This window comes from Somniosus microcephalus, chromosome 25 (assembly GCF_052327205.1).
Source record: "Somniosus microcephalus isolate GS21.2 chromosome 25, FLI_Smic_1.0, whole genome shotgun sequence".
In the NCBI taxonomy this organism is placed as follows: Eukaryota; Metazoa; Chordata; class Chondrichthyes; order Squaliformes; family Somniosidae; genus Somniosus; species Somniosus microcephalus.
In genome coordinates, this window is record NC_141011.1 from 30,358,302 (window position 1) to 30,385,928 (window position 27,627).

The 27,627-nt window shown below is 43.8% G+C and overlaps 1 protein-coding gene across 8 annotated transcripts in view; it reads right to left on the reverse strand.

Annotated features, from left to right (window-relative positions):
* tmco4 (transmembrane and coiled-coil domains 4) overlaps positions 1-27,627 on the reverse strand; it is a 101,154-nt gene that overhangs the window by 52,896 nt on the left and 20,631 nt on the right. For all 8 annotated transcript variants that reach the window (XR_015073524.1, XM_085967061.1, XM_085967056.1 and 5 more), the window contains exons 5-10: positions 26,988-27,120; positions 17,845-17,942; positions 15,433-15,576; positions 11,750-11,869; positions 8,045-8,209; positions 6,307-6,443 (exon numbers count right to left, since the gene is read on the reverse strand). Coding sequence is in view for 7 of the 8 variants with exons in the window: in XM_085967061.1 (XP_085823187.1) it covers positions 6,307-6,443; positions 8,045-8,209; positions 11,750-11,869; positions 15,433-15,576; positions 17,845-17,942; positions 26,988-27,120 (797 nt within the window). In the remaining variant the exon portion in view is untranslated. The remainder of the gene's footprint in view (positions 1-6,306; positions 6,444-8,044; positions 8,210-11,749; positions 11,870-15,432; positions 15,577-17,844; positions 17,943-26,987; positions 27,121-27,627) is intronic.

A 27,627-nucleotide genomic window follows, 5' to 3' on the forward strand; every position in this document is an offset into this window, starting at 1 on the left:
CCAGAGGAATCGATGTCCTTGAGGTGCTGCCGAATTGCAGGTAAGTCCGTTTCCAATTCGTCGCCACTGTTGTGTCTGTGTGTTGATAGAGACACTGAAGACAGGAGTTGGTTTCATAGGTGTTTACTAAACAAAGTCTGGAGGGGAACTAACTGATACAACACAATATACAGGCTTATATAGCCCGAGTGGCCATTACCGGCATTACAGTACACATGGGGCTCTTAAAGGCACATACACTACAATTCCTCACTATGATGAAGCGTTCAAATTGCAGGAGACACCAATTAAAAATGAGGAAGTTAGGAGTAAATGAAGTCAGGGGAAGCTTTTTCTCCCAAAGGGTAACAGAGTTGTAGAATATGGAACTAGGTAAGGACATCAAAGGTGATGGTGGGCTGCCTTCTTCAACCACTGCTGTCCGTGTGGTGAAGGAGCTCCCACAATGTTGTTAGGTAGGGGGTGCAAGAAGTTTGACTTACGGCGATGAAGAAATGGCGATATATGTCCCAGTCAGGATGCTGCGTGACGAAGGGAACCTGGAGAATATGGTGCTCCCATGCACCTGCTGCTCCATGTCCTTCTAGGTGGTGGAGGTCATGGGTTTGGAAGGTATTTCTCAAGAAGCCTTAGCGAGTCACTGCAGTGCATCCTGTAGATAGTACACACAGCAACCATGGTGGTGGAGGGGGTGGATGTTGAGGGATATCGTGAGGTGGTGGGTCGGTGGGATTGAGGAATATGGCGACAAGGTGGGTGGATGAGATTAAAAGATATGGTGAAAAGGTGGGGTTGAGCGATATGGTGAGAAGGTACCAGGGATATGGTGAAAGGATGGGTAGGTGGGGTTGAGCAATATAATGAGAAGGTAGGTAGGTGGGGTTGAGGAATACGGTGAGAAGGTAGGTAGGTGGGGTTGAGGGATGTAGCGAGAAGGTAGGTAGGTGGGGTTGAGGGATGTAGCGAGAAGGTGGGTCGTGGGGTTGAGGGATGTAGCGAGAAGGTGGGTCGTGGGGTTGAGGGATGTAGCGAGAAGGTGGGTCATGGGGTTGAGGGATGTAGCGAGAAGGTGGGTTGAGGGATGCAGTGAGAAGGTGGGTCGTGGGGTTGAGGGATGCAGTGAGAAGGTGGGTCGTGGGGTTGAGGGATGCAGTGAGAAGGTGGGTCGTGGGGTTGAGGGATGCAGTGAGAAGGTGGGTCGTGGGGTTGAACTAACTGGCCTTTCTCTGCTGTTGAAAATTATTTTGTTCCTGCTCACAGCAACTGAAGCTTAAGTGGGAGCAGGCTGCCTCAGAAACACAGGAAAATGTCTACAGGTACACAGTGCAAGGAAATATGTAAAATATACTTTACTACAAGTGCAATATCGAAGTTTTTCTGCTACAGAAAATATCTAATCCCCTGTATTAACAACTCAAGTAGTCTCAGCTAGGACCGTGAAACTGTCATTAATGTGTCATGTCAAATAGAAAATTGTCAAGTGGCCCACGCAGCTTCTGCCTTACATAATCCAGCTATATTTCTAAAAAGACAAATTTGTGTTTTGGGTATTGACCCTTCTTATGTTTACAGCTACTGACAGACCTGCTACGCATTTCCAGCATTATTCATTTTTATTTCAGTTTGGCAGCATTTACAATTTTTTAAATTTTAATTTTTTTAAATTTCCAACTATGTCTAACCAGACCTAAGCACTTAATTCCCTTATTTTATCTGTATCTCTAATATACTCCATTGGACTACATTTAAGAACATATGATTGATTTCTTTCATGAAAAAATGGAGAGGGTTGATGAAGGTAGTGCAGTTTATGTTGTGTGTATGGGCTGTCAGAAGGTGTCACATAATAGACTTATTAGCAGAATAGAAGCCCATGGGATTAAAGGGGCAGTGGCAGCCTGGATACAAAATTGGCTAAGAGGCAGAAAGCAGAGTAGTGGTGAACAATTGTTTATCAGACTGGAGGGAAGTACAGTGGTGTCCCCCAGCGATCAGTATTAGACCACTGCACTCTGATATATATTAATGACCTGGACTTGGGTATACTGGTCATAATTTCAAAGTTTACAGATAACACTAAGCGTGGAAATGTAGTAAACAGTGAGGAGAATAGAAGCAGACTTCAGGAGGACATACACAGACTGGTGAAATGGGCCGACACATGGCAGATGAAATTTAATGCAGATAATTGTGAAGTGGTACATTTTGGAAGGAAAAATGAGGAGAGGCAATATAAATTAAATGATACAATTTTAAAGGGGGTTCACATACACAAATCTTTGAAGGTGGCAGGACAAGTTAATAAGACTGTTAAAAAAAAGCATACAGAATCATTGGCTTTATAAATAGAGGCATAGAGTTTAAAAGCAAGGAAGTTATGGTAAACCATTATAAATCACTGGTTAGGCCTCAGCGAGAGTATTGTGTCTAATTCTGCGCACCACAGTTTAAGAAGGTTGTCAAGGCATTGGAATACCCCTGTGCTCCATGACCTACGTTAGCTCCGGGTCCGGCAACGCCTCGATTTTAAAATTCTCATCCTTGTGTTCAAATTCCTCCATTGCCTCACCCCTCCCTATCTCTGTAACCTCCTCCAGCCCTACAACCCTCAAAGATATCTGTGCTCCTCCAATTCTGGCCTCGTGCGCATTCCAATTTTCATCGCTCCAACATAGGCGACCGTGCCTTCGGTTGCGTAGGCTCGAAGTTCTAAAATTCCCTCCCTAAACCTCTCTGCCTGTCTCTCCCTCTGTAAGTCTCTCCTTAAAACCTACCTCTTTAGCCAAGCTTTTGGTCATCTGTCCCAATATCTCTATGTGGCTTGATGTCAAATTTTGTCTGATAACGCTCCTGTGAAGCACCTTGGGATGTTCTTACAACATTAAAGGCGCTATATAAATGCAAGCTGTTGTTGTTGAGATGGTACAGAGGAGCTTTACCAGAATGGTACCAGGGATGAGGGACTTCAGTTACGTGGCGAGCGTAGAGAAGCTGGTATTGTTCTCTTTAGTGCAGAGAAGGTTAAGAGGAGATTTAATAGAGGTGTTCAAAATTATGAGGGGTTTTGACAGAGTAGATAGGGGAAAAACTGTTTCCACTGTCAGGAGGGTCGGTAACCAGAGGACACAGATTTAAGATAATTGGTAAAAAAGCCAGGGGGGAAATAAGAGGTTTTTTTATGCAGTGAATTTGGAATGCACTACCTGAAAGGGTGGTGGAAGCAGATTCAATAGCAACTTTCAAAAGGGAATTGGATATACACTTGAAAAGGAGACATTTGCAGAGTTGTGGGAAAGAGAAGGGGAGTAGGACTAATTGGAGAGCTCTTTTTAAGAGCCAGCACAGACATGATGGGCCGAATATCCCCCTTCTTTGCTGTATGAGTCTGCGATTGCATGTACTTTGTCTTCCCAAATATGAATACTGACAAATCAATTGATTTAATTCAGTCTCCAATCCCTTTCTGGTAATTTAGTTCACGCAGGTTCATCAGCCTCTAGGAGAAAACATTTTCATGTGATTTCTGATTTTAATCACGCCCACTGTTGACTCCATATTTTGGACAAAACGTACTCGCACCTACCAAAATTACATATCTTACTTTAACTACTAAAATCAGATCTCCCATCAATAACCAGTAGAATATCTCGAACTCCCTCAGCCACTCCTTATGACACACAATACTAAACCCACAAATCAATCCAGCCTCCCTCCTCTACATTGGGGAGACCAAACGCAGATTGGATGACCGCTTTGTGGAACACCTCCGTTCAGTCCCTAAGGGTGACCCCGAGCTTCCGGTCGCCTGTCATTTTAATTCACCGCCCCATTCCCACTCAGACCTCACCGTCCTCAGGCACTGTTCCACAGAAACCCAGTGTAAGCTCGAGGAACAGCACCTCATCTTCCGATTCGGCACTTTACAGCCTTCCGGACTCAATATCGAGTTCAACAATTTCAGATCATAACCTCGGCCCCTATTACATTTTTATATATATTTTTTATCCACACCTTTGTTTTGTGCCCTTCCCCCTTTTTTTCTCTCCCACATGGCAGCTGTCTCTCATTCTGCCAGCGCATTTCACACCTCGTCTAGAGCCGTCTTTTGTCTCCACTAGTCCTATCACCATCTCGTCTGGTTTTGAATACCTCTTAATGTCTCTTCACTTCTCTCTTGTTCTTTCATCCCCATTTCCCAGCCCCCAAACTGGCCTTTTAATCTGTTTCATTTCCTGTGTTTTTTCAGTCCTGACGAAGGGTTTCGACCTGAAACGTTGACTCTATTTCTCTCTCCACGGATGTTGCCTGGCCTGCTGAGTTTTTCCAGCATTTTCTGTTGTTATCCCTTCTATACATATGGTCTGGAACCATCAATCTCTTTCTGGAGATGTGGAGACCAAAACTGGACACAGGAGATGAATGACTGACCCAGGGCTCCAGCGGAGGTGCATTGCGGTCTCAGGTGTTAACAGTGCACACCAGCAGATGCGATATACAAGCAGAAGAGCGAGGAGTAGCGAGAGTGAAACCCAAGGACCAAAAGCAGTGAAGTCCAGGGAGCCAGGGGAGGGCGAAAGGATTGGTACAGATAAGGGAGCAGTCCGAGGGGACAGCTGTAGGGGGATGAGGAGCCGGTCCAACCCGGTGCAGCGACGGTATGAGTGCTGAAGAATGAATGCAGTCAGTGGCCAAAGGAAGCAAGCAGATAGCAGCAAAGCAGAGATCGTTTGGCAGCATGGAAGCAGAATCCAGAATAAGATTAAAACCAACAGGAATGGATGAGAGCTAGTTCAGCATAAAGTGAAAATTCACAGCCGAGCAGAAAACAGAGCCCGCAAAAACAGACCAGTACTAACTAGCACCTACCAAAATTACATATCTTACTTTAACTACCAAAATCTGGTACTGGAATAGAGGCAGAGAATATTATGTTAGTAGAAAGTGGTAGCAAAGGTGGAGATCACAGTAATGCCCAAAAGACAGTGGCGAAATGGAACTCAGATCAGAAGAAAGCAGATTTCTGTCCAGGCCAGGACCCAACACAGCAGCAGAGTGAGAAGCCAGCAGTGCATTGAGGTACAGTCCTGAAGCTCAGCAGGTAACAACAGCAGGCAGGTGATGGGCATTGCAGGATCGAACAAGTTACTTTATATTTGAAGAGATTAAGTGGCAGAGGAGAGTCATAGTAGCGGAGACATACAGTGCAATCCAGTAGAGCAGCACAGGGGAGTCCAGGGAATCAAATGTCCTTGGCCTCCTCATTTTCCTTGTTTACATGCTCTCCCTTGGCAAGATAATTCCTAAGCACAAGGATCCACTGTTATATATACTTGAGGCGTAACCTCAGTGTCCTGTTTGATTCGGAGCTGGGCTTCAAACCCCACATGCTAACCGCCGCCAAGAATGCCTATTTCTACCTCCGCCTTCACCTCACCCCCATTACTGTTGAAACCCTCATCCATGGTTTTTACTATTCAAGGCTCAATTGCTCTAATGCTCGCCTTGCCAACCTCTCGAGTTCCACCCTGCACAAACTGCAAGTTGTCCAAATATCCAGCGCCCACATCCTATCCCACACTACGTCCTGTTGCACTTTCAACCTTGCCAACCTCCACCCACTGGTTCCCCATCCCCCAATCTATCATATTCAAAATTCTTGTGCTCGTCTACAAGTCCCTCAGGATCCTTAACCCTCCCTACTTCTACAAACTCTGACAATGTGCGTCCTCCGCTCTTTGCATCCCCCCCCTCTTCCTGCTCCACCTTCAGTGGCAGGACCTTCAACTGTCTTGGCCCAACACAGAAAATCTCTCTCTAAACTCTTGTTACTTCTCTCTACCCCTTCAAAAACATTCTCCTTAACCATGCCTTCAATCACCACTGATAACACTTCTTCCAACACTGCCTGTCTCTTGTCTCTGTAGAGCTTTGGGATGCTTTGTTGCATGAAAAGCTCTATATAAATGCAGCTTGTTTGCTATAAAGTGACCTCAGTGACAAGTGTATGTTTGTGAATGGCAGGTTTGGACTCAAAAGCAATACTCAGGCATGAATAATAGTCACTTGGGTGAGGTACTGGATGTAAGGTGTGGAACTGTGCTCCAACAAGGAAATCACAACTTTCAGAAGAGAGGAAGAAAGAAACACTAGACCGTAAAAAATGCTGGGGTTTTCCACACTGAATGCTGGGTACATTTTACATCAATAATTTTACTAATTGGTGCTTTGACAAATTTAGAGAATTTGCTTTAGCTTATGTTGATAAATCTGTCAGTTACATCACCCAACTCGGAATATGCCTTTTACCTGCTGTCTGCTCAGTAGCACCTGGGCCAGATGTTTTCCAACTTCAGCCGACCGACTGAGGCAGACTCCCCAGGGGTTGTCGATGACATTAGCAACAGTCAGTAGTGAGGCTGGCCATGATAGTGCAGTCACGATACCTAGCAAGTGCAAAGATGAGGTTGTTAAAGATGTGACCTGGGTATGAGCCAAGTTCAACATCACTGCTGCTGCCTCTGGAGAAACCCGAGGCCCGTGCACAGCTGGTTTCCCCTTGTTCAGGTTCTGGTCCCCAATGTAACCTGCAGCAGTGGAAGAATCATTGTTCGAAGCGGCTGTGTAATACTGTACAAATAGGACATTAGAGATTGTGTGTTCTACTTCAACTCTCGGGTAGGAACACGGAAAAAGCGAGCAGCCAACTCACCCGGGAGCAGTAGCAAAACCCAAACGGCCAGGAAGTCAGCGGGAAGTGACTGACCAGCCGTTAAAATCAGGCGGCGGAAAGCTGCTGCCAGGGACCCAGGGAACAGTCCCGCCACAAGGCAAGTGCTCCGGGAGGGAAATCCTGATCAGAGAGAAGGTGGGAAAGCCCAGGGCAGGGGATCCCCTTGCTGGGTCTCTTCTTCCCCTGGTTGCTGTTGCCATCAGCTTTTGCCTGGCGGGGAAAGCCACCATCACTCCCCCGCTCAGGCCTCAGGTTAAAAGAGCAGAATGGACCCCGATGTCGTCGGAGCCCAATCTGCATATTTAAAGAGGACGCCACCACCTGCAATTTCAAATTGCAGTCAGCCAGATCAGGGCGGGAAAGGAGGGGCAAGATCCCATCTCCATTTTAACTGCCCTCCCACCTAGTTTCAGTTGTGGGGAGGGGGGGCGTTAAAGGTGACCCCCAGTGCAAAGTATAGTGAACTCACACTATATCACAATACTGTACAGTTATCTAACAAGAATCATGATTTTATTCTGAATAGCTTCAGCAGAACTGCACTTTTCTTCAGTGCAACAAACGAACCCGTACACCAAATCAAATATTCACAAGGAATTACATACTGTAGATACACAAAAACTATTCACACAGAAATAAGTTTTTCTTATAAGTTTTGAGAGTATCAAGGTGCTTTCACATATAGTCTCAAAGAATTTCAAACTTCAAATTGCAACAAGTGACATCTTCACCACATTCCTCTTAATTAATGTCATCAATCACATCGCATACTCAGAATTCAATCACATTCTGACTTCCTAAAAGTTTGCAAAAAGCACAAGGAAGGACAATAATGAGAAAAGAAACCTCACAATTAGAATACTGCTGGGAAATGATTACTAACTAGAATGCAGGAGCTTGTCAAAAATTAGAATACTATAAGGAGGCTATTGGAATACTGCAGGCAACATATTAAAAATTAGGATACTGCAGGGAGATTAACAATTAGAATACTGAATGGAGATCATTAACAAATAGAATAATGTAATGAGATTATTAACAATTAGCATGCCAGAGAGATAATCAAAAATTGGAATAGTGAAGGGCGATTATTAACATTAAATGGTTGTTATTTTACTGGCCATTAAATGTGGTCCATACTACCAGCTGTTCTGGTGCTACAATTTGTTATTAAAAAATCACAATTTATTATTAAAAAAAATCAATCTACCCATTTTTTTTCTGTGTCAGATATCTCATTAGTAGCAAAAAAAGGAATGAATCCTGTTGAAAATGTCACTAGAATACAATAGTCATTGTGGGTGTTTGCCTTACCTGACAGAACAGTGTATTTTAGAGCTTCCTGTGCCACAATATTGACCAGGCCATTCAGCAGAGAAACGAGGGCATTACCCAATTCCATCAAATACTTTGATTCCCAGGCTAGGCAGTACTGTTCCTTGGACTGCAGCAGGCTTCGCCAGGGTGCCTCAAAACTTCCTGATGGAGCAGTGGAGAACAAATGCATGATTTAGGGAGAATATAAATGAACTTGCATTTATATAGCACCTATCATGACCTCGGCATTCCAAAGCGCTTTACAACTAATGAAGTATTTTTGAAGTGCAGTCACTGTTGTAGTGTAGCGAAACAGGGCAGCCACTTTGCGCACCGCAAGATCCCAGACAAATGAACTTCTTCGAATAGTGCCAAGAAATCTATTAAGTCTACCTGGGAGAGCAAACTTAACAGTTTAATGTCGCAGCCAACAGTGCAGCACTCCCTCAGCACTGCACCGAAGTGTCTACCTAGATTACATACTCAAGTCCTGGAGTGAGGCTAGAAACCCACAACCTTCTGACTCAGAGGCAAGAATGCTGCTACATGTCCAAGGTTCACGTAGCTATCCTGGGGAGACTGGACACCTCGCATAAAATCAGAAAAGCAAATCTGCAGTGTCTGAAAGAGATGCGACAGATTAACATGCCAGGTCTTCTTTTCGCTCTGATCCCTCGCGTCAGCCATCGATTTTCTCATCTTTTCATATGAAAATGAAGGACAAGAAAACAGCAGCTGATCCATCAAGCTTGTGTCATTCTGTGATGGTTCAATTTATGCACACCATGCGCCCCGTCTAAACATTTACATCAACCAACTGCCTTGTTTCCACTAGTCAGGGCAGTAAACTAAATTACAACCGCCTTCCCATTGGATGTACCATAAATTGGTGAGCACATTGTATTCTGTCTCAATGAAGCATGATCTGATCTGTAGATTCACGCTCCTGTTGGTATTGGTGACAGTCTTTGCGCACTCCTCATAAAATATCCTCCCTCTGGCTCTAGCAGAAACATCAGACTCCTCAGCAACACAAAACAAAACCTCATCTTAAATATTGTTAAATTAGAAGTTTCACAATGGTTTAAGCTGTGTTATCACTGAAAACATTATTTATTTTCTCAATGTTTTTTCTGCTGTTTATGCCTCACAGTTGTACATTTTGCTACTTTTAATGTGTTCACATTTCAGATATTTAATTGATAGCTTAACAGAACATAATTTTTTTGCCCTACGGATGTGTGATGACTGAGGCCACACATTTGGGCGAGACTGAAAGTCGTGTAGCTACGGATGGTCGCTAAACACAAGATATACAATCTTTCACCACGTGATTTTTGACTGAGAGATGACCGTGTCTGTAAGCTGCAAATACATTAATAAAAATAATTTAAAGATTTGTAAAAAGTGGTTGTACCATGAAACACAGCTCATACAAACTCCTTGGTCATTACCAGGAGCTCCGACTTTTATCTGACAGCTAGCCAATTAGTTTGTTGAATCACAATATGCCTACAGGAATTGGCTGCAGCTTTTGCTCAATTTTCTCCCCATCTTTCCTGAAGTCACTGACTGTTGCTGGAGCACAGTTCAATGGGCACTAGGTGAAGTAATATGCCTTACTACCTGGTTGTTTTTCATGTGTGAGTCTATACAGTGATTGTAGGCTGCTTAACCATGGACGGCATCACAGCTGAACCTGATCTTGTGGAAAAAGTCCAAGCACTGCAACTGTCCTTTGTGCTCCTGAGCTAGGGAGGCGCAAAGTATCGAGTAGTATTTGCACTCCTGACTGCTTTCTAGGCGTCCCCACTCATTTTCTTTCATATGACTGATGTTGGATGAAACATGGGCTGCAGTTTACAATTTTGCCATACTCTATTTAGTCAGTTCAATCCCAAGGGCTATGCCTGCCCTCTAGTGATAGATTAGTTAATTCCACTCCCAAGGAATACAACCTATGCAGTTTTACTCTCTAAGCTCAAACACCTCTATTATTTGCATTATTGTAACATCCAGATTTATAATCAGAAAAGTCATCAGTTTCTCGCTGTGTCCAGACACCTCATTGTTGTTCTATCTCACCCGGCATCTCATTTACACTTTTATTTCTAGTCGGAAGCAATCTTGCCAGTATAACCTGCTGCAGCATACACTCTCTGTGAAAATGCAGCTCTTTAGACCACAGTTTTCACAGAATCACAGAAACCCCACAGTGCAGATAGAGGCCATTTCGGCCCATCGAGCCTGCACCGACACATATCCCACCCTATCCCCGTAACCCCACGTATTTAATCCCCCTAACACTAAGGGTCAATTTATCATAGCCAATCAACCTAACCCACACATCTTTGGACTGTGGGAGGAAACCGGAGCACCCGGAGAAAACCCACGCAAACACGGGGAGAATGTGCAAACTCCACACAGACAGTCGCCCGAGGCCGGATTGGAACCCGGGTCCCTGGCGCTGTGAGGCAACAGTGCTAACCACTATGCCACCGTGCTGCCTTTGTGCCAGCTTTGACCCCAATTTGCCGACATAACAACAATGACTGCGCTTCTAAGTAATTCATTGTAAGTGAAGTGCTTTGGGGCAGCCTGAGAGATGTAATAAGATGCTTTATAAATTCAAGTTCTTTCTTCCTTCATTCTGGGGTTCGAAAAACAAACAGCTTCCTCCAAAATCTCTGTCCCGAAAAGCAGAGCAGTTCCCTGGCAACAGAGATGCTAATATATGACAGTCCGTAGCACCGACATCCTCGTTAGCTATTTTTATATCTGAAGGCTTTCCAGGCAAGCGTAGCGGCCTATCGGTAACTGAGTTTGACCTGCTGTGAAGACTAATGTGAACCAGAGCAGCTACAACGCTTCCTAAGGCAGAGTGACTCAAGGTACAAAAATAAAAAGAGTTAGTAACCTTGTCACATACAAATTCCTGTATCTGAAATTAATGCCAATCTCTAAATTCGATTTCTGCCGGCCAAAGCCTGTTAATTGGAAATACCACGCTACACGATATTATCCTTTAATAGTGTGTGGGCAGTAAACATAGAAGATAGGAGCAGGAGTAGGCCATTTGGCCCCTCGAGCCTGCTCCGCCATTCAATGAGATCATGGCTGATCATCCAAACTCAGTACCCTGTCCCTGCCTTCTCCCCATATCCCCATGAGAAGAAAAAAGTCACTTTAATAAATTTGTGCAGTGTTTTGCATTAATTTCACATTTGCCACTTGGAGTAAAAGGAGATTAGCTCAACTGGGATGGGTGGAGAGCATTGCAGCAAAGTTTCAATTACTTGCCTCACTCAGGTGAGGATCATTTTCTCTTTTATGGATAAATACATCTTTTTACCTTTTTGTAAAAGGTTGCCTGGAACCTCCCATATAGCTCAGTGGGGAAAGGATCCACCTGGAACAGTACCGAGCCGTACAGATCAGGAAGGTCCCAGATTCAATCCCTGGCCTGGGTTAAATTGGATGACTGTAGCTAGGGCAGCAGCAGCTCAGGCTACAACTGCCGCCAAGGCTCGTGCGCTACGGAGGGGAAATTCCGGCATGAAAACATTTTTGGAACAATTCCTGGGGAAAGCTGAACTATGCTGCCAGACAATTTCCTGAGGCAAACTTTGTCTCTGGAGCCAATACAATTTTAAAAAATGGAAGAGAATTTGCTCTTGATTTGTGCTTTATTATTCTCCGTACCATACTTTCCCGTGCACAGCCAGCCAGTGACAGCTATTGTGATGTGCAGTTGGTTTCCATCAGTCAGTGGAAGGAACTCAAACTCTTCGATGGCTCCCACCCTCTTCTTCATTTTATATCCTGGAAAAGATTAAAAACCAGATTTAACTATCTACACCGACAAAAGATTACACCAATGAAAAATGTTTGTCAAAAATAACTTAGAAAAATAAATGAATTCCTATCATGACAGAATTTAATTGATGAGAGAGATTGTTGTGTATTGGGTAATACCTGGAAAATGCATAAAACTTGCATGCGCATCTTGCAGTTTTACGCCAGACAGTTTTCGTACTCAGATTAAAATTACACACATTACTGAGAGTGATTCTTTTTCCCTCCAAACTTTGTAAAGACAGGAAGTTTTGTTAATGAAAATGTAGACATGTTAATGAGCATTTCCCTCTCTTCCACGCTTGCACAAGCAAAGCAACGCCAGTACTAGTTTGCTTTTCTAGAAAGTAATTTTGGCCAGGTGTGTGCCACAAAGGGTAAAATTTATTTAAGAATATATTTAATTTGATTTTAGTAAGTTTTAAAACAGCAATAAATCCCCAGAAATGAAAATGTTTGAGCGTGCTCTTGGAAATGCCTTCCTTTAACCAGTAGCCTTCATCACTGCTGTCCGTGTTGTTTTCTGTTTAACAAGGCAAAAATGAGATCAGCTCACTTTGGTTCCTACCCACTTCAATTCTTTTTCTCTTCTCTCTTGTCTCTGATTCTTTATTCCCAGATGGTACTCCATCACGTGGCTGAATTGGGGGTGACTAAATTGACCCAAACAACATAAATAGGTACACAAGCGTCTCAGTGCCTTGGACTTGGTCATACTCCCAAACCCGCGACCTCTTTCACCTAGAAGGACAAGGGCAGCAGGCGCATGGGAACACCACCACCTCCAAGTTCCCCTCCAAGTCACACACCATCCTGATTTGGAAATATATCGCCGATCCTTCATCGTCGCTGGATCAAAATCCTGGAACTCCCTCCCTAACAGCACTGTGGGAGTACCTTCACCGCATGGACTGCAGCGGTTCAAGAAGGCGGCTCACCAGCATCTTCTCGAGGGCAACTAGGGATGGGCAATAAATGCTGGCCTTGCCAGTGACGCCCACATCCCATCAACGAATAAAAAAAAACAAGTTCATAACCCACCAATCTTGGCAGCCTCTGCTCCAGTTCCTAGTTGCTGTCGGCCCACAGCACAAAAATGACCTAATTTGGTACAAATTGGCACTAAGTTGGCAATCGCATTCAGAAAGGGCACAAGGATGGTTAGGGTGAGAAATGGATATGTGGCACTGAAGGAGTAGGGGGCGATTTCTTGGATCAGTTTTTTTCCTCGGTTTCTTTCCTCCTTTCCTGAAGGGGCTGGCTCTTACATTTAGTGATAAGTGTAAAGTCTTGTTGATTAGTTGAAAAAAATGACCATCATAAACATACAATGAATGGGATTGAACTCGTCGAAGGAGACTTGGAAAGATGCCCGAGAGCAATACCAGAGTCAACACTTTCAATGTCTGGACAATGTGGTGAAGCAGTTAAAAAGCTAACGGAAAGCTGGGATATACAGCCAGAACAGTACAAGTCTACATAAGGAATGCTGATGTTCTACAGTCACTATACAGACCTCACCTGGCATGCTGTGCACAATTCTGGTTACAATGCTACAAAAAAAAATAAACATCACCAGTGAGGCTGCAAAGAAAAGCAACAGTACTGAGGAAAGATTAGTGAAGCTCAAATTGTATCGTCTACAAAGAGTTCAGTTAAAGGGGAACCTCTTCATAAATATTAAATGTACAGATAAGGTAAACTCACAATATTACTTCAAATTAAAGCAGAAAAGTAGGATCAAGGGCAAAAATGTTAATTTAAAACAGATATTCGGAAGAGTATTTGAAGAATGAGAAAGACTTGGAATAATCTGCCGAGCATTAAAGAGAATCAAAGTGCAGCTGGATGTTTTAATGGGCGCCTTTGGATTTGTGAAACTCCAGGCATGTTTATATCATACAGAGGTACCTGCTAAAAAAATAAAGATCAAGAGAGAGACACAATTGATAAATCATTAAAGGTGCTCAAGGAGTATGACAAGACCACTGGGAGGCAAATAGGGGTTTGGGGCATATTACTAGAACAGTATAATATAAAACGACTTTGGCTGCACAAGACATTTGGACACTTGGCGTATTGTGTCCCATTTTGACTCCCCATGTGGTGGGAGATATTGAGAAGATACAGAGGGTGATACCAAGACTTAAGGCTTACAGTTATCAGCATCGACTCCAGGAGTTGGGACTATTTTCTTTATAGCCATTCAGACTTAGAGTGGATGGGTGATTGAGGTTTTTAAAATGATGAAGGGATTAGATTACATCCAGTTGGATAGATTATTTGAGAAGCATGGAGACAGTACGACTAGGGGGTATGAATATAAATCCTTAGGCAAAGAGGTAGGAAGTATTGCTTTTCAGAGAGGCATCAGCTTCTGGAACAGATTACTGAAGCGTACGGTGACTATGGATTCCCTACAGTCCTTCAAAGGGGAAGCTAAACAACATTTTTGAGACAGGACTACAGTTCCAGTTATAGAGGGCAAGTTGTAGGTTAGCTGGGAACAGAAGGATTTATAAGTTACCATAATTTCCCGGAGCTTTGCCCGATTGCCTTCGGGAACTGGGAAGCAATCTAAACTGACATCAGATTTTTTTCCCTCTGCTTTTTTGGGTGATGGGTGTGATGGTCTTTCACTGTCCTTTTTGTGTGTTAGGGTACTGGAGGGATGGGGTTCGACAGGCGAGCTTGCGGACTGGAGAGGGGAGCCTCAATGGGCAGAACGGCCTTTTCTCATCCTTGGTGTCTCACCCAGGGAAAGATACAGGGCTATGGTGAGAAAGCAAGGCAGTAGGATTAGTTCGGATTGCTCTGGCAAAAAGATGGCCTAGACACGATGGGCTGAATGGTCTCCTTCTGGTTCTCTGTGTTCATTCTTCAGGTGGGAGCTGAGTGCGTCTCAGTTGAGCCACTCGGCATGCAGCCATGTTACACCTAACCTTGGAATGCGTTATACAGGAAACTCTTTTTTATCCGGCACCAACGGGACCGGCGTGGTGCCAGTTTATCAAAAAGTCCGCATTACAGAGAGGTATAGTAAAAGGTACGAGAGCTCCATACACAGCAACAAATCCAGGCTTCCCTGTTGCTTAGCAACAGGTGCAGGAACTCCGGCCACAAGATCCAGGCATCCCTGTTGCTTAGCAACAGGTGCAGGAACCCGACCACAAGATCCAAGTGTCCCTGTTGCTTAGCAATAGGTGCAGGAACCCGACCACAAGATTCAAGTGTCCCTGTTGCTTAGCAATAGGTGCAGGAACCCGACCACAAGATTCAAGCGTCCCTGTTGCTTGGCAACAGGTGCAGGAAGTGGCCACGAGATCCAGGAACGGCCACGAATATGAATTAAAACTTACCTGAACCTACTCCTGAATTTTGCCGGTTAACAGAGATTTCTGGTTATTTAGGTGCCGGTAAATCGAGAGTTTCCTGTACTGACAACGAGTAGCCAAATTGAAAAAGCGTTCCATTCTCCAACATTAACATCGCTCACCTTGATGAGCAGAAAAAAATTAAACCGTGCCTACCTGTCAGTCCTGCGCCTGCTGCCCCGAATAAAGATGCTATTATGGCAATTCCTGCTGTGGAACCGATTGCAGCTGCTCCTGCCGTTCCTACAATAGCTGCGGCTCCAGCTGCCACGAAAGGAGCAGCAAGGCCACCAGTGAGGCCTGTCGGTAACAATTAGAATACGTTAGTGGCTTCAAAAGAAAAGAACGAGTGGCTGTGTCACGACATTACCGAGCTCAAAGGTGCAGCTTTCTTTTAAATGAATCACCACAAGAGTGTGAGTGCTTTGCCAAGCATGAAGCAGCATCAAATCTCATACATAAGCCACTGACTTATTTACAATTGCCTACCTACCAGGTGATTCACCAACTTAGGCACAGGTGATACAAAAACATGAAGGTACAATTCATACACCATATTTTTAATTGCACAATAGAATGCTGACATTCACGTAAAAGTTGAGCTAACTTTCACAGATTTAGATTGCCAAGTGCCACATTTTGCTGCTTTGTGTTGGCTGACAATTTCTAACTTTGCACTAATTTTAATTATTTCCTCCCAGTGTTGTGGGGTCCAGAGCACAGTTAGAGGGAACTCTCAGCCCAACAGCACTTTTCAGTCAATTAGTTCAGGGTAATCTAAATATTAAACGGTCGCTTTTTTTCCTCTCGCTCACTAAATTAAATGCTGTATAAAGCTGCATGCAGCTGTTCATTAAGTGAAACTTATAATGGACAGGATCCCCACCAAGCAAGTGATGAACTGCACAGTCACAGATCTTCCAACTGTTCCCTGAAACCTCAAAAAAATCACTCAAGCAGCAGCCTACTCAATGCTCCAAGCTCCTAATATTGATGAAGAAATAAATGTCCCGTTGGCTCCTTTATAATATTCAGTTTAAGTATCTATGAGGAACCTCTAATCTGCCTCAGTGCATTGAGAGTAGGCAGTAGAAGTGTGTGCTGCCTATTTGCACCTGCTCTCAAAGCAGGTACCACATTTATATCTGTCTTTCCCTTGTCAATCAGTTGAAACATGTTACTGTGAAAACTCTGATGAGCCACAGGAGAGTCACTAACTATACAGACTGACAGCTTTTGTCATTAATCTGCAGCAGCTTCTAGATTAATTACTGCGTCTCCAATTTCAATTTTCAGACTCTGCTTTGATTTTTAATGTGCTTTCAATTATAATGCACTCACATTTACATCTACTACTGTACTGTAACCGATTTCTGTTACAACATACCCATCTGTCCCATCTCTCAGTATAACCTGGTTTTAGTAGAACATACATACCCATCACAGTCCTATCTCCCAGTATAACCTGGTTTTAGTAGAACATACCCATCACAGTCTCATCTCCCAGTATAACCTGGTTTTAGTAAAACATACCCATCACAGTCTCATCTCCCAGTATAACCTGGTTTTAGTAGAACATACCCATCACAGTCTCATCTCCCAGTATAACCTGGTTTTAGTAAAACATACCCATCACAGTCTCATCTCCCAGTATAACCTGGTTTTAGTAAAACATACCCATCACAGTCTCATCTCCCAGTATAACCTGGTTTTAGTAAAACATACCCATCACAGTCTCATCTCCCAGTATAACCTGGTTTTAGTATAACATATATACCCATCACAGTCTCATCTCCCAGTATAACCTGGTTTTAGTAAAACATATATACCCATCACAGTCCTATCTCCCAGTATAACCTGGTTTTAGTAAAACATACATACCCATCACAGTCCTATCTCCCAGTATAACCTGGTTTTAGTATAACATACATACCCATCATAGTCCTATCTCCCAGTATAACCTGGTTTTAGTAAAACATACCCATCACAGTCCCATCTCCCAGTATAACCTGGTTTTAGTATAACATACCCATCAGTCTCATCTCCCAGTATAACCTGGTTTTAGTATAACATACCCATCACAGTCCTATCTCCCAGTATAACCTGGTTTTAGTAAAACATACCCATCACAGTCTCATCTCCCAGTATAACCTGGTTTTAGTAAAACATACCCATCACAGTCTCATCTCCCAGTATAACCTGGTTTTAGTATAACATATATACCCATCACAGTCTCATCTCCCAGTATAACCTGGTTTTAGTAAAACATATATACCCATCACAGTCCTATCTCCCAGTATAACCTGGTTTTAGTATAACATACATACCCATCATAGTCCTATCTCCCAGTATAACCTGGTTTTAGTATAACATACCCATCACAGTCCTATCTCCCAGTATAACCTGGTTTTAGTATAACATACCCATCACAGTCCTATCTCCCAGTATAACCTGGTTTTAGTTATAACATACCTATCATTTCTGTAATCCACTGTAATCTGGTTTCAGTTATAACATGCCCATCACATTCCCACCTCTCACTGTAACTTGGTTGCAGTTATAGCATACCTATCACGGTGCCGCCTCCCACTGTAGCAAGTCCGATAAGGAAATACCTTTTCAATTTCCTTCTCCGATCTTTTTTTTTCCGAGAAATTTCAAATTCTCTGGAAATGTTGAAAAGAGGACAGGGTTAGCTGCAGTGTACAAAAGTCAATTAGCGAAGCAAGGAAACAGTTCAGAAATTTCTCAGCGATTTCTCAGTATCTAAAATGTGTGTAGTCAATTAAGAATACTTACAGTGAGCACCATCCTTATGGAAAGGCAATTAAGAAGAAAAATGCCATCAGTATAAATTCAGTTCAAGGCACCTTTATAATGCGAGATTACTGATGGTAAAATCAATATTATCTCCATTTAGTAAACAAGCATGTTTATAATAGATTACTGGCAGAGGTCTGGTCTGCTCAAGATGTTAAGCTCCAGCTATAAACATGATGTTCCCATCATTGAGAACTAACACTACTTTGGTCACATGATTTCATGCTATGGTTCACTTTGAATACAAGGTTTTTTTTTAAGAAACAGAAGGCCATTAAGCCCAACAACCCTAGCCCTTTTCCATAGATTAAACCCACCTACCTTCTCACCATATCCCTCAATTCCTTCGCTTTCCAAACACACGTTTAATTGTTTCTTGACCCCATTGCTACTGTTTACTTCAATGCCTTTCCTGGATAATTTATTCCATAACTCAATTATTATCCTTTAAGTGAAAAAGTTTGCCCTGGCTTCTCTTCTTACTTCAAATGTCCTCATTTTTAACTTGTATCCCCTGGGATTTGAACGCTTCACGATTCTGAATAATTTGCCTGAATCAGCTTGGTTAGTTTCTTTCATAACTGTAAAAATTTCAATCCGATCACTCAGGGTCTTTTTTTCCAAATGAAGCAGCACCGAGACTTCAAAAGCAACAACGAGGCAAAGTAATGGACAATTCAAACATCAGATCCACGCAGCCCCAGGTCAAATTGAGACGGCAATTGAGGGAGAAACTGGGCAGGAGCTTTGTCCGAGGAGGTTGAACATCTTTCAGAGTGTGAGGAAGACGACACCTACAGTAGGCAGTCTACATGTCCGTCTCATCTGTTCTCACATCGACACACGAATGGTTCAATTGAAAGGGTTTTAAAAAAATCAACATTATTGTTTCATTACTACAAAAGATTAAGTGGGGGCCCCTGCAACATTGTCAGAGTTTTCATAACTGAGCAATAGAGAATAAAGCAGTGACACACTATTTTCTGCTCCTATTCCACCCAACGCTCTCCCCATTAAGAGTGCGCAGGTTGATTTCAAAAATTGATGAAATACAGAAAAAGAGCGCATTACAAAAATGTATTATATTGCTAACATTATATGTGAAATAGAAGCATTGTAAAGCATTACATTCTCTCAAAACTCAATCACAAGTTGATTGATTGCCTGGCAGCCCACTGCTCCACGATGCTGTGTAATTTTGATTACGTGGCTACCTAAAGCATCAAAAAGTGTTAGCAAATAAACATAATCACACAGATGATTAGTAGAATGTTACAATATGTGTATTGGATAATTGGCATCTGTTTGGATACAACAGCATGACTGCTGCTTCAGCCCCTCTATTGTTCTCTGGCATAATCACACCAGCTGGGGAAATCACTCCCTTATCGAGTCCTTCACACAATTCACTGCATTTAAAATGGGATACGTGTTCAGAAAACTAAGTGAGCTGCAGAAATTACTTGAGAAAAACAGCTAAAATGTCACCAGAATAAAGTGCACACAGACATGGAAATGGTATGTAAAGTATGAGCCCAGTGAATCATGGAATCATAGAAATTTATGGCACAGGAGGCCATTCGGCCCGTCGTGTCTGCGCCAACCAAAAAAGAGCTATCTAGTCTAATCCCACTTTCCAGCTCCTGGTCCGTAGCCTTGTAGAACACAGAGTGCATTATCCTGTAGCATAAATACAGCACGATTTTAATACTGCAGAATAGATTTCTTTCCTGCATTGCCAATTATTGATTGTTTTGTTGTCCAGACTCACATTCACAAAGAAGTGAGTTGAGACTGCACCAAACTCATTTCACTTAGAAGAGAGACTTTCGTCCCACCAGTCAGGGCTTGGCCGACCCTGGGTCCCTGATTAAAAAGACAGGGATTCTAGGCTTCCGTGCCGTGCAGACCCTTGGAACTCAGCATTTCATTTGAGAAAGACACTGGTGTGTGACACTGGGCCAAGATCTAGTGAAACACTTTCAAGTCACTGAGGAGACAGGATAGTGCTCATTGACAGAGCCACATGAATCAGCTTTTAAAAATATGTAGATATTGTTTATTTAAATATAAATGTTATGTTTTAAATGTCCTTTACTTGCCAGTGTGTAGCTTGTACCACTGCAGTGGGTGGTGAATTTATACACGTAAAAGAGCAAAGACTCATGAAAGCTCCTGTGTTACTATTCTCTGAAACCGTACACCATTTAATCACATATTAATATGCACAAGGAGCATGTAATGAATCTTACTGTACATTAGGGGTCAGCCTTTGAGCTACTGACTGAAGCCACCACAGTCAGTGCTGGTTTTATACTGGACGTCAGCAATTTCGGTCAGGGTCAATATTCCAGTTCCAATAGATTAAATATGAAAGACTGCTGCCAACTGGAAATATCAATCCAACGTATGCAGATGACGCAATAGCCTGATCGACCGTCAGCATCACTCAGAGACCGGAGGTTGGCTGCGGCGGCGAAAGGGAAAATTTGTACTAGTGCAGCAAGGGAGGTTCTTCTAAAGCACATTGCTGAACTCTGGCCTGCATTGGCAAGACAGAGCAAATGGAGCTTTACTCTGCATTTAACAGTGTACTGGACCTGGGTGTGTTTCATGAGGCTGTGTCGATCAGCTTTACTCTGAATCGAATGCATGTTGTATTTTAGAGATGTCCAACCTTTTTGGAGCTGGGGGGCACGATACATATGCCAAGACCAGTGAGTGGGCCTCGTAGAACTAGGCAAAAATGTGAACCACCATTAGGAAAAAAATTGCAAGTCCACCACATACAAACAAAGAGAGAAATGACTGAAAGGTTGTAGGGTTAGGGTTAGAAAAAATCCAGAGACAAAATGTGCGAGACCCTCATACACAAGAAATGCAAGGTGACCCATTCAAAAAAAAATCCATCCTCGCCCTGCTCCCCCACCACCCCCCCCCAACCAATGATCATCCTTCCCCCCACCGCTTTCCTCATCCTCCAGTCCCTCATCTTTTCCCCCTTGTTTTCTCCCTCCCCCAAAGCTTTGAAAACTCGGAAGAGCCAGCTCTTTAGCTGTCCCGGGCCTGGAGGACTGGTAAAAACTGAGACTCCGTTGCTGTAAAAAGGTCTCAATCAGGGTGCAGTCTTTTCCAGACCCCAGGGCCCAGAACATTTAAAAGAGCTCAAATTGAAATTGGTTTTGTATACCCATGTTGCACTTGACAGTGTTGATTGCTGGGCGGTGTGGAGGGAGCATTAATTAGCTGATTCATGTTGCACAATGAGAAATTACATCAAAATTTAAAAACTGCCATCGATTGGAATCGGAAGTACAATGTCAAAATTTGCAGATGACACCAAATTGGGTGGTATAGTTAATACTCAGTTATAAATTAGGGGTGCCTAAAAACGTATATGGTTATGCGAATGAAACTGTGATGCGAATATTACTGTGTTTAAATGATTGTATGTTTCTGCTCAAGACAAGTAAGGGGTTAATGTACAAGTTGTGTCTTACTGGAACTGCGTAAGTTTCAATTTCCTGGAAAATGTGTATTAGAGTCGAGACAAGTGTTTTAGTTAGATTAGATGATGCACAACATTCCACGCAGGGGCCCACAGCATGACCTTGCCTGCCAGGCGAGCTGTCTGTTGTTTGTAAGTTAGGATTTTGACTTTGTATAATGTACTTTAATTTGGCCAATGAAGGCCCAACCTATGCTTCTTCCATTATTGTAATAACCATATTATAATGCTAGGGTAGGAATTGGAGTTTGTTTAACATAACTGCTTGCAAAGATAATTAAAAGTTAATTAGTATAAAGGACATAGAATAGAAGGAATTTATGGGAGTTAAGGTATCATCTCAGGATGGAATGGTCTGTAGATTAAGGGGAGATAGTTTGGATAGAGGCTAGTTGAGCAGACAGCACTAGCTTCGGGCCTTTGATTTAATGGCCCAAAGTTGTGCCTGGCATATGCTCTGGCTGCACCAGGGAGGACAAGACAGGATGAGATAAGAGACTATAGCTTTGGAAGGAAAGGGCCAGATGATAAGGGAAGACAGTCCTCAAGATGCTGTAAGGCCATGATTGGTGAAGTACAAAAAGCACGTGTAATGGTTGTGAGAAGATCCCTGACAGGTGGGAGATAACGGAAGGGTTGACCCTTTTTCCATAGTTTAGACAAAGAACTCAACATGCCATTGGGCACCTTGTTTTAATGGGAACCTCTGTAGGTTAAATGGTCCTGTCCATATTCTACTCCAGGCACACCCCTAAAAAGAGAATAAAAGAAAGACCTAGAGTGCCTTTAGCTCAGAGCGTGGAGCATGGGGCTCCCAAGAGTGAAATCAGTGGTCTAACACTCTTCCCGAGGGTGGACCCATGCTGACCCTAGTCTAACACTCTTGGGTAGTTCAGACAGAGAGAGAGAGAGAGAGAGAGAGAGAGAGAGCGCGACACGTGAGACAAGAAGAGCGAATAAGAGTTGTTCGTGCACAGCAGCCATCTGTCCGATCGGGTTCGGTACCAGCTACTTGTCACGGTCGTATGCTTTTGCTGTATAACTAGTGTGTTATATTCCATCCTGGTGTGGAGATGCCGGAGTTGGACTGGGGTGGACAAATGTAAGAAGTCACACGACACCAGGTTATAGTCCAACAGCTTTATTTGAAATCACAAGCTTTCGGAGCGCTGCTCCTTCTTCAGGTGAAGTGGAGAAATGCATAAAGACACAGCTTATATAGTCAGAGAATCATGTCAGATGTTTACAGGTAACCTTTCCAACTGCCATTTATCACACCTCGGCAGAGAGATAATCACAGCAGTCAAAGGTGTGAATGGTGTCCAAACAGGTCAGTCAGGGAAACATTACATCAAAGAACAATGAGGTGGGGTCACAAGGGGTCAAATATTGCAGATGCTGGGGTCTGTATGAAAAACAAAAAAAGACAAAAAACATTTTTTTTTTTTGGCTGGAAATCACAGCAGGTCCGGCCGCATCTGTGTAGAGAGAACAAGCCAATGTCGACTCGAGTCTGGATGACCCTGCATCAGGTGGGGTTACATGTAGCGTGACATGAACCCAAGATCTCGGTTAAGGCCGTCCTCATGGGTGCGGAACTTGGCTATCAGTTTCTGCTCGACGATTTTGCGTTGTCGTGTGTCTCGAAGGCCACCTTGGAGAATGCTTACCCGAAGATCGGAGGCTGAATGTCCTTGACTGCTGAAGTGTTCCCCGACTGGGAGGGAACACTCCTGCCTGGTGATTGTTGCGCGGTGTCCGTTCATCCGTTGTCGCAGTGTCTGCATGGTCTCGCCGATGTACCATGCTCCGGGGCATCCTTTCCTGCAACGTATGAGGTAGACAACGCTGGCTGAGTCACATGAGTATGTACCATGTACCTGGTGGGTGGTGTCCTCACGTATGATGATGGTATCTGTGTTGATGATCTGGCATGTCTTGCAGAGGTTGCTGTGGCAGGGTTGTGTGGTGTCGTGGTCGCTGTTCTCCTGAAAGCTGGGTAATTTGCTGCGAACGATGGTCTGTTTGAGGTTAGGCGGCTGTTTGAAAGCGAGTAGTGGAGGCGTGGGAATGGCCTTAGCGAGGTGTTCGTCGTCATCGATGACATGTTGAAGGCTGCGAAGAACATGGCGTAGTTTCTCCGCTCCGGGGAAGTACTGGATGACGAAGGGTACTCTGTTGGTTGTGTCCCGTGTTTGTCTTCTGAGGTCTATGCGATTTTTCGCTGTGGCCCGTTGGAACTGTCGATCGACGAGTCGAGCGTCATATCCCGTTCTTACAAGGGCGTCTTTCAGTGTCTGTAGGTGTCCATCGCGTTCCTCGTCTGAGCAGATCCTGTGTATTCGCAGGGCTTGTCCATAGGGGATGGCTTCTTTAACGTGGTTAGGGTGGAAGCTGGAGAAGTGAAGCATCGTGAGGTTGTCCGTGGGCTTGCGGTAGAGTGAAGTGCTGAGGTGTCCGTCTTTGATGGAGATTCGTGTGTCCAGGAATGAGACTGATTCTGAGGAGTAGTCCATGGTGAGTTTGATGGTGGGATGGAACTTGTTGATGTTATCGTGTAGTCTTTTCAGTGATTCTTCGCCATGGGTCCATAGGAAGAAAATGTCGTCGATGTATCTGGTGTATAGCGTTGGTTGGAGATCCTGTGCAGCGAAGGAGTCTTGCTCGAACTTGTGCATGAAGATGTTTGCGTATTGGGGTGCGAATTTGGTCCCCATGGCTGTTCCGTGTGTTTGGGTAAAGAACTGGTTGTCGAAGGTGAAGACATTGTGGTCAAGGATGAAGCGGATGAGTTGTAGGATGGCGTCTGGAGATTGGCTGTTGTTGGTGTTGAGTACTGTGTTGATGATCTGGCATGTCTTGCAGATCGTCGATCGACAGTTCCGACGGGCCACAGCGAAAAATCGCATAGACCTCCTCAGAAGACAAACACGGGACACAACCAACAGAGTACCCTTCGTCGTCCAGTACTTCCCCGGAGCGGAGAAACTACACCATGTTCTTCGCAGCCTTCAACATGTCATCGATGACGACGAACACCTCGCTAAGGCCATTCCCACGCCTCCACTACTCGCTTTCAAACAGCCGCCTAACCTCAAACAGACCATCGTTCGCAGCAAATTACCCAGCTTTCAGGAGAACAGCGACCACGACACCACACAACCCTGCCACAGCAACCTCTGCAAGACATGCCAGATCATCAACACAGATACCATCATCACACGTGAGGACACCACCCACCAGGTACATGGTACATACTCATGTGACTCAGCCAGCGTTGTCTACCTCATACGTTGCAGGAAAGGATGCCCCGGAGCATGGTACATCGGCGAGACCATGCAGACACTGCGACAACGGATGAACGGACACCGCGCAACAATCACCAGGCAGGAGTGTTCCCTCCCAGTCGGGGAACACTTCAGCAGTCAAGGACATTCAGCCTCCGATCTTCGGGTAAGCATTCTCCAAGGTGGCCTTCGAGACACACAACGCAAAATCGTCGAGCAGAAACTGATAGCCAAGTTCCGCACCCATGAGGACGGCCTTAACCGAGATCTTGGGTTCATGTCACGCTACATGTAACCCCACCTGATGCAGGGTCATCCAGACTCGAGTCGACATTGGCTTGTTCTCTCTACACAGATGCGGCCGGACCTGCTGTGATTTCCAGCCAAAAAAAATGTTTTTTGTCTGTTTTTTTGTTTTTCATACAGACCCCAGCATCTGCAATATTTGACCCCTTGTGACCCCACCTCATTGTTCTTTGATGTAATGTTTCCCTGACTGACCTGTTTGGACACCATTCACACCTTTGACTGCTGTGATTATCTCTCTGCCGAGGTGTGATAAATGGCAGTTGGAAAGGTTACCTGTAAACATCTGACATGATTCTCTGACTATATAAGCTGTGTCTTTATGCATTTCTCCACTTCACCTGAAGAAGGAGCAGCGCTCCGAAAGCTTGTGATTTCAAATAAAGCTGTTGGACTATAACCTGGTGTCGTGTGACTTCTTATATATTCCATCCTGAACGCAGATTAAACACAATATACCCACCATATTGGTTTGCACTCGATCCTGATTATTTGAAAGGCTAAAGATAAGTTAATGTCAACAGAGGAAGAATGCGACAAAGTACAAGACGTTAATAAACTTGCAGAATGGGCGTGTAAATGGCAAATTAATTTTAATATAAATAAGTGTGAGGGGGTGCATTTTGGTCGGAGGAATAAGGAGGCCACTCTTTGGAAAATAAGAGTCTAAATGGGGTAGAGGAGCAAGGGGATCGAGGGGTACACAGTCACAAATCATTAAAAGTAGCAACGCAAGTTAACAAGGCCATAAAAAGTGTAAACAGAGCACTGGGGTTCATTTCTAAAAGAATAGAATTGAAAAGCAGGGAAGTTATGTTAAACTTGTATTGAACCTTGGTTGACCATACTTGCAGTACTGTTACTGTGCTGGTCTCCATATTACAAAAAGGAAAAAGAGGCACTGGAGAAGGTGCAAAAGAGATTTACAAGGGTGATACCAGAACTGAGAGGTTATAACTATCAGGAAAGACTGAACAGGCTGGGGCTCTTTTCTCTGGAAAAGAGAAAGCTGAGGGGTGACCCAATAGTGGTCTTTAAATTATGAAGTGGTTTGATAGGGGAAACGTATACACACACACAGTAAATTTAATATATGCTATGCTAAGTAATAAACTGAACAATGGAGCTCCAGTACTGCAGACGCAAATTGTCGTGACTTTTAAACAGCAATATAATTTCAGGGCTCATGGGAGAATTATAAAATACAACTGCAAAAACCTGAGTGCTTTTTAACCATCATCAAAACCCTTGGACGCGGCATGTAATTACTTCATTGTTCTCTTAATCTCGATCCTCACCCTGGACCCTGTCACCTTTCAAACTGCGTGTGAACGACAGCTGCTGGGAGCCAATCAAACAGAACTCAATCCCCGAGTGACGCAGACAGATATCGTGATCTCAATAGGAAGACAGTTTGTGGTGCTGGTATTTTGCTTTATGATTTGATTATTTATACATTTTATTTTGCAAATTAGCAAGCTTGGGGTATGGGGAGAAAGCAGGGACCGGGTACTGAATTTGGATGATCAGCCATGATCGCATTGAATGGCGGAGCAGGCTCGAGAGGCCTACTCCTGCTCCTATCTTCCAGCTTGTGACCTCGCCCTATTTCCCTCCCAATGGAAAAAAAAAAAATCAAAATCTGCCAGTTCATAAATGGTGTTGTTTGAAGGTAGGGCTGATTATTCGGGGCTCGGTACCCCTCTGTTTAAGTGGGCAGGCTGTTGGTACTCAATTATGGAACACACTGGAATTGTGAAATGTTTTCTAAGTCTAGGTTCTTCTCTTACTCTGACTCGTATTCTTTATGTTCTTTCAGACTCTCTACCAATGATTCCTCAAAGGTCTCCAGTTCTTCAAATGAAATTCGTAAGAGCCACGTGATGTGACGGATGAGGACCCTCGCACGCGCGTCGTAATATCCTGCAACACAAACATGATATGTTGAACGGCTTATTACAGTTATATAAACCCTCGGAGCAGCTGCAACTTTTACTGCTTTGAATTAGCCTGACCTCGACATGTTGTATTTGAGAACAACAAAAGTGTTAAACCTTGGGTGGCTCCAAGTTTCAGTGGACAGATCTTTCAAATGGTTCCATAACAAGCAATACAGACCAGGATTGCGCTGCTCAGTGTGACGTCGAGCCATACAGACCTGGAGTGTGCTCTCTGTTGGGGTACTGAGCCACACAGACGAGGACTGTGTTGCCCAGTGCAACAGTGAGCATTGCAAACCATGAGTGCACCATCCTGTGTGCTACTTGAACACCCAGACTGTTCCAGACAGGCTCCAAACTACTATTTTTCAGATTAAGAAAACATGATGATTTTAACATATATGATTTCCGTCAACTGATATTTTGATAAATTCAATTAGATAAAGGGAAGGTGTGATAGCATGCTTACTGGGACCATCAGCAATGCCTC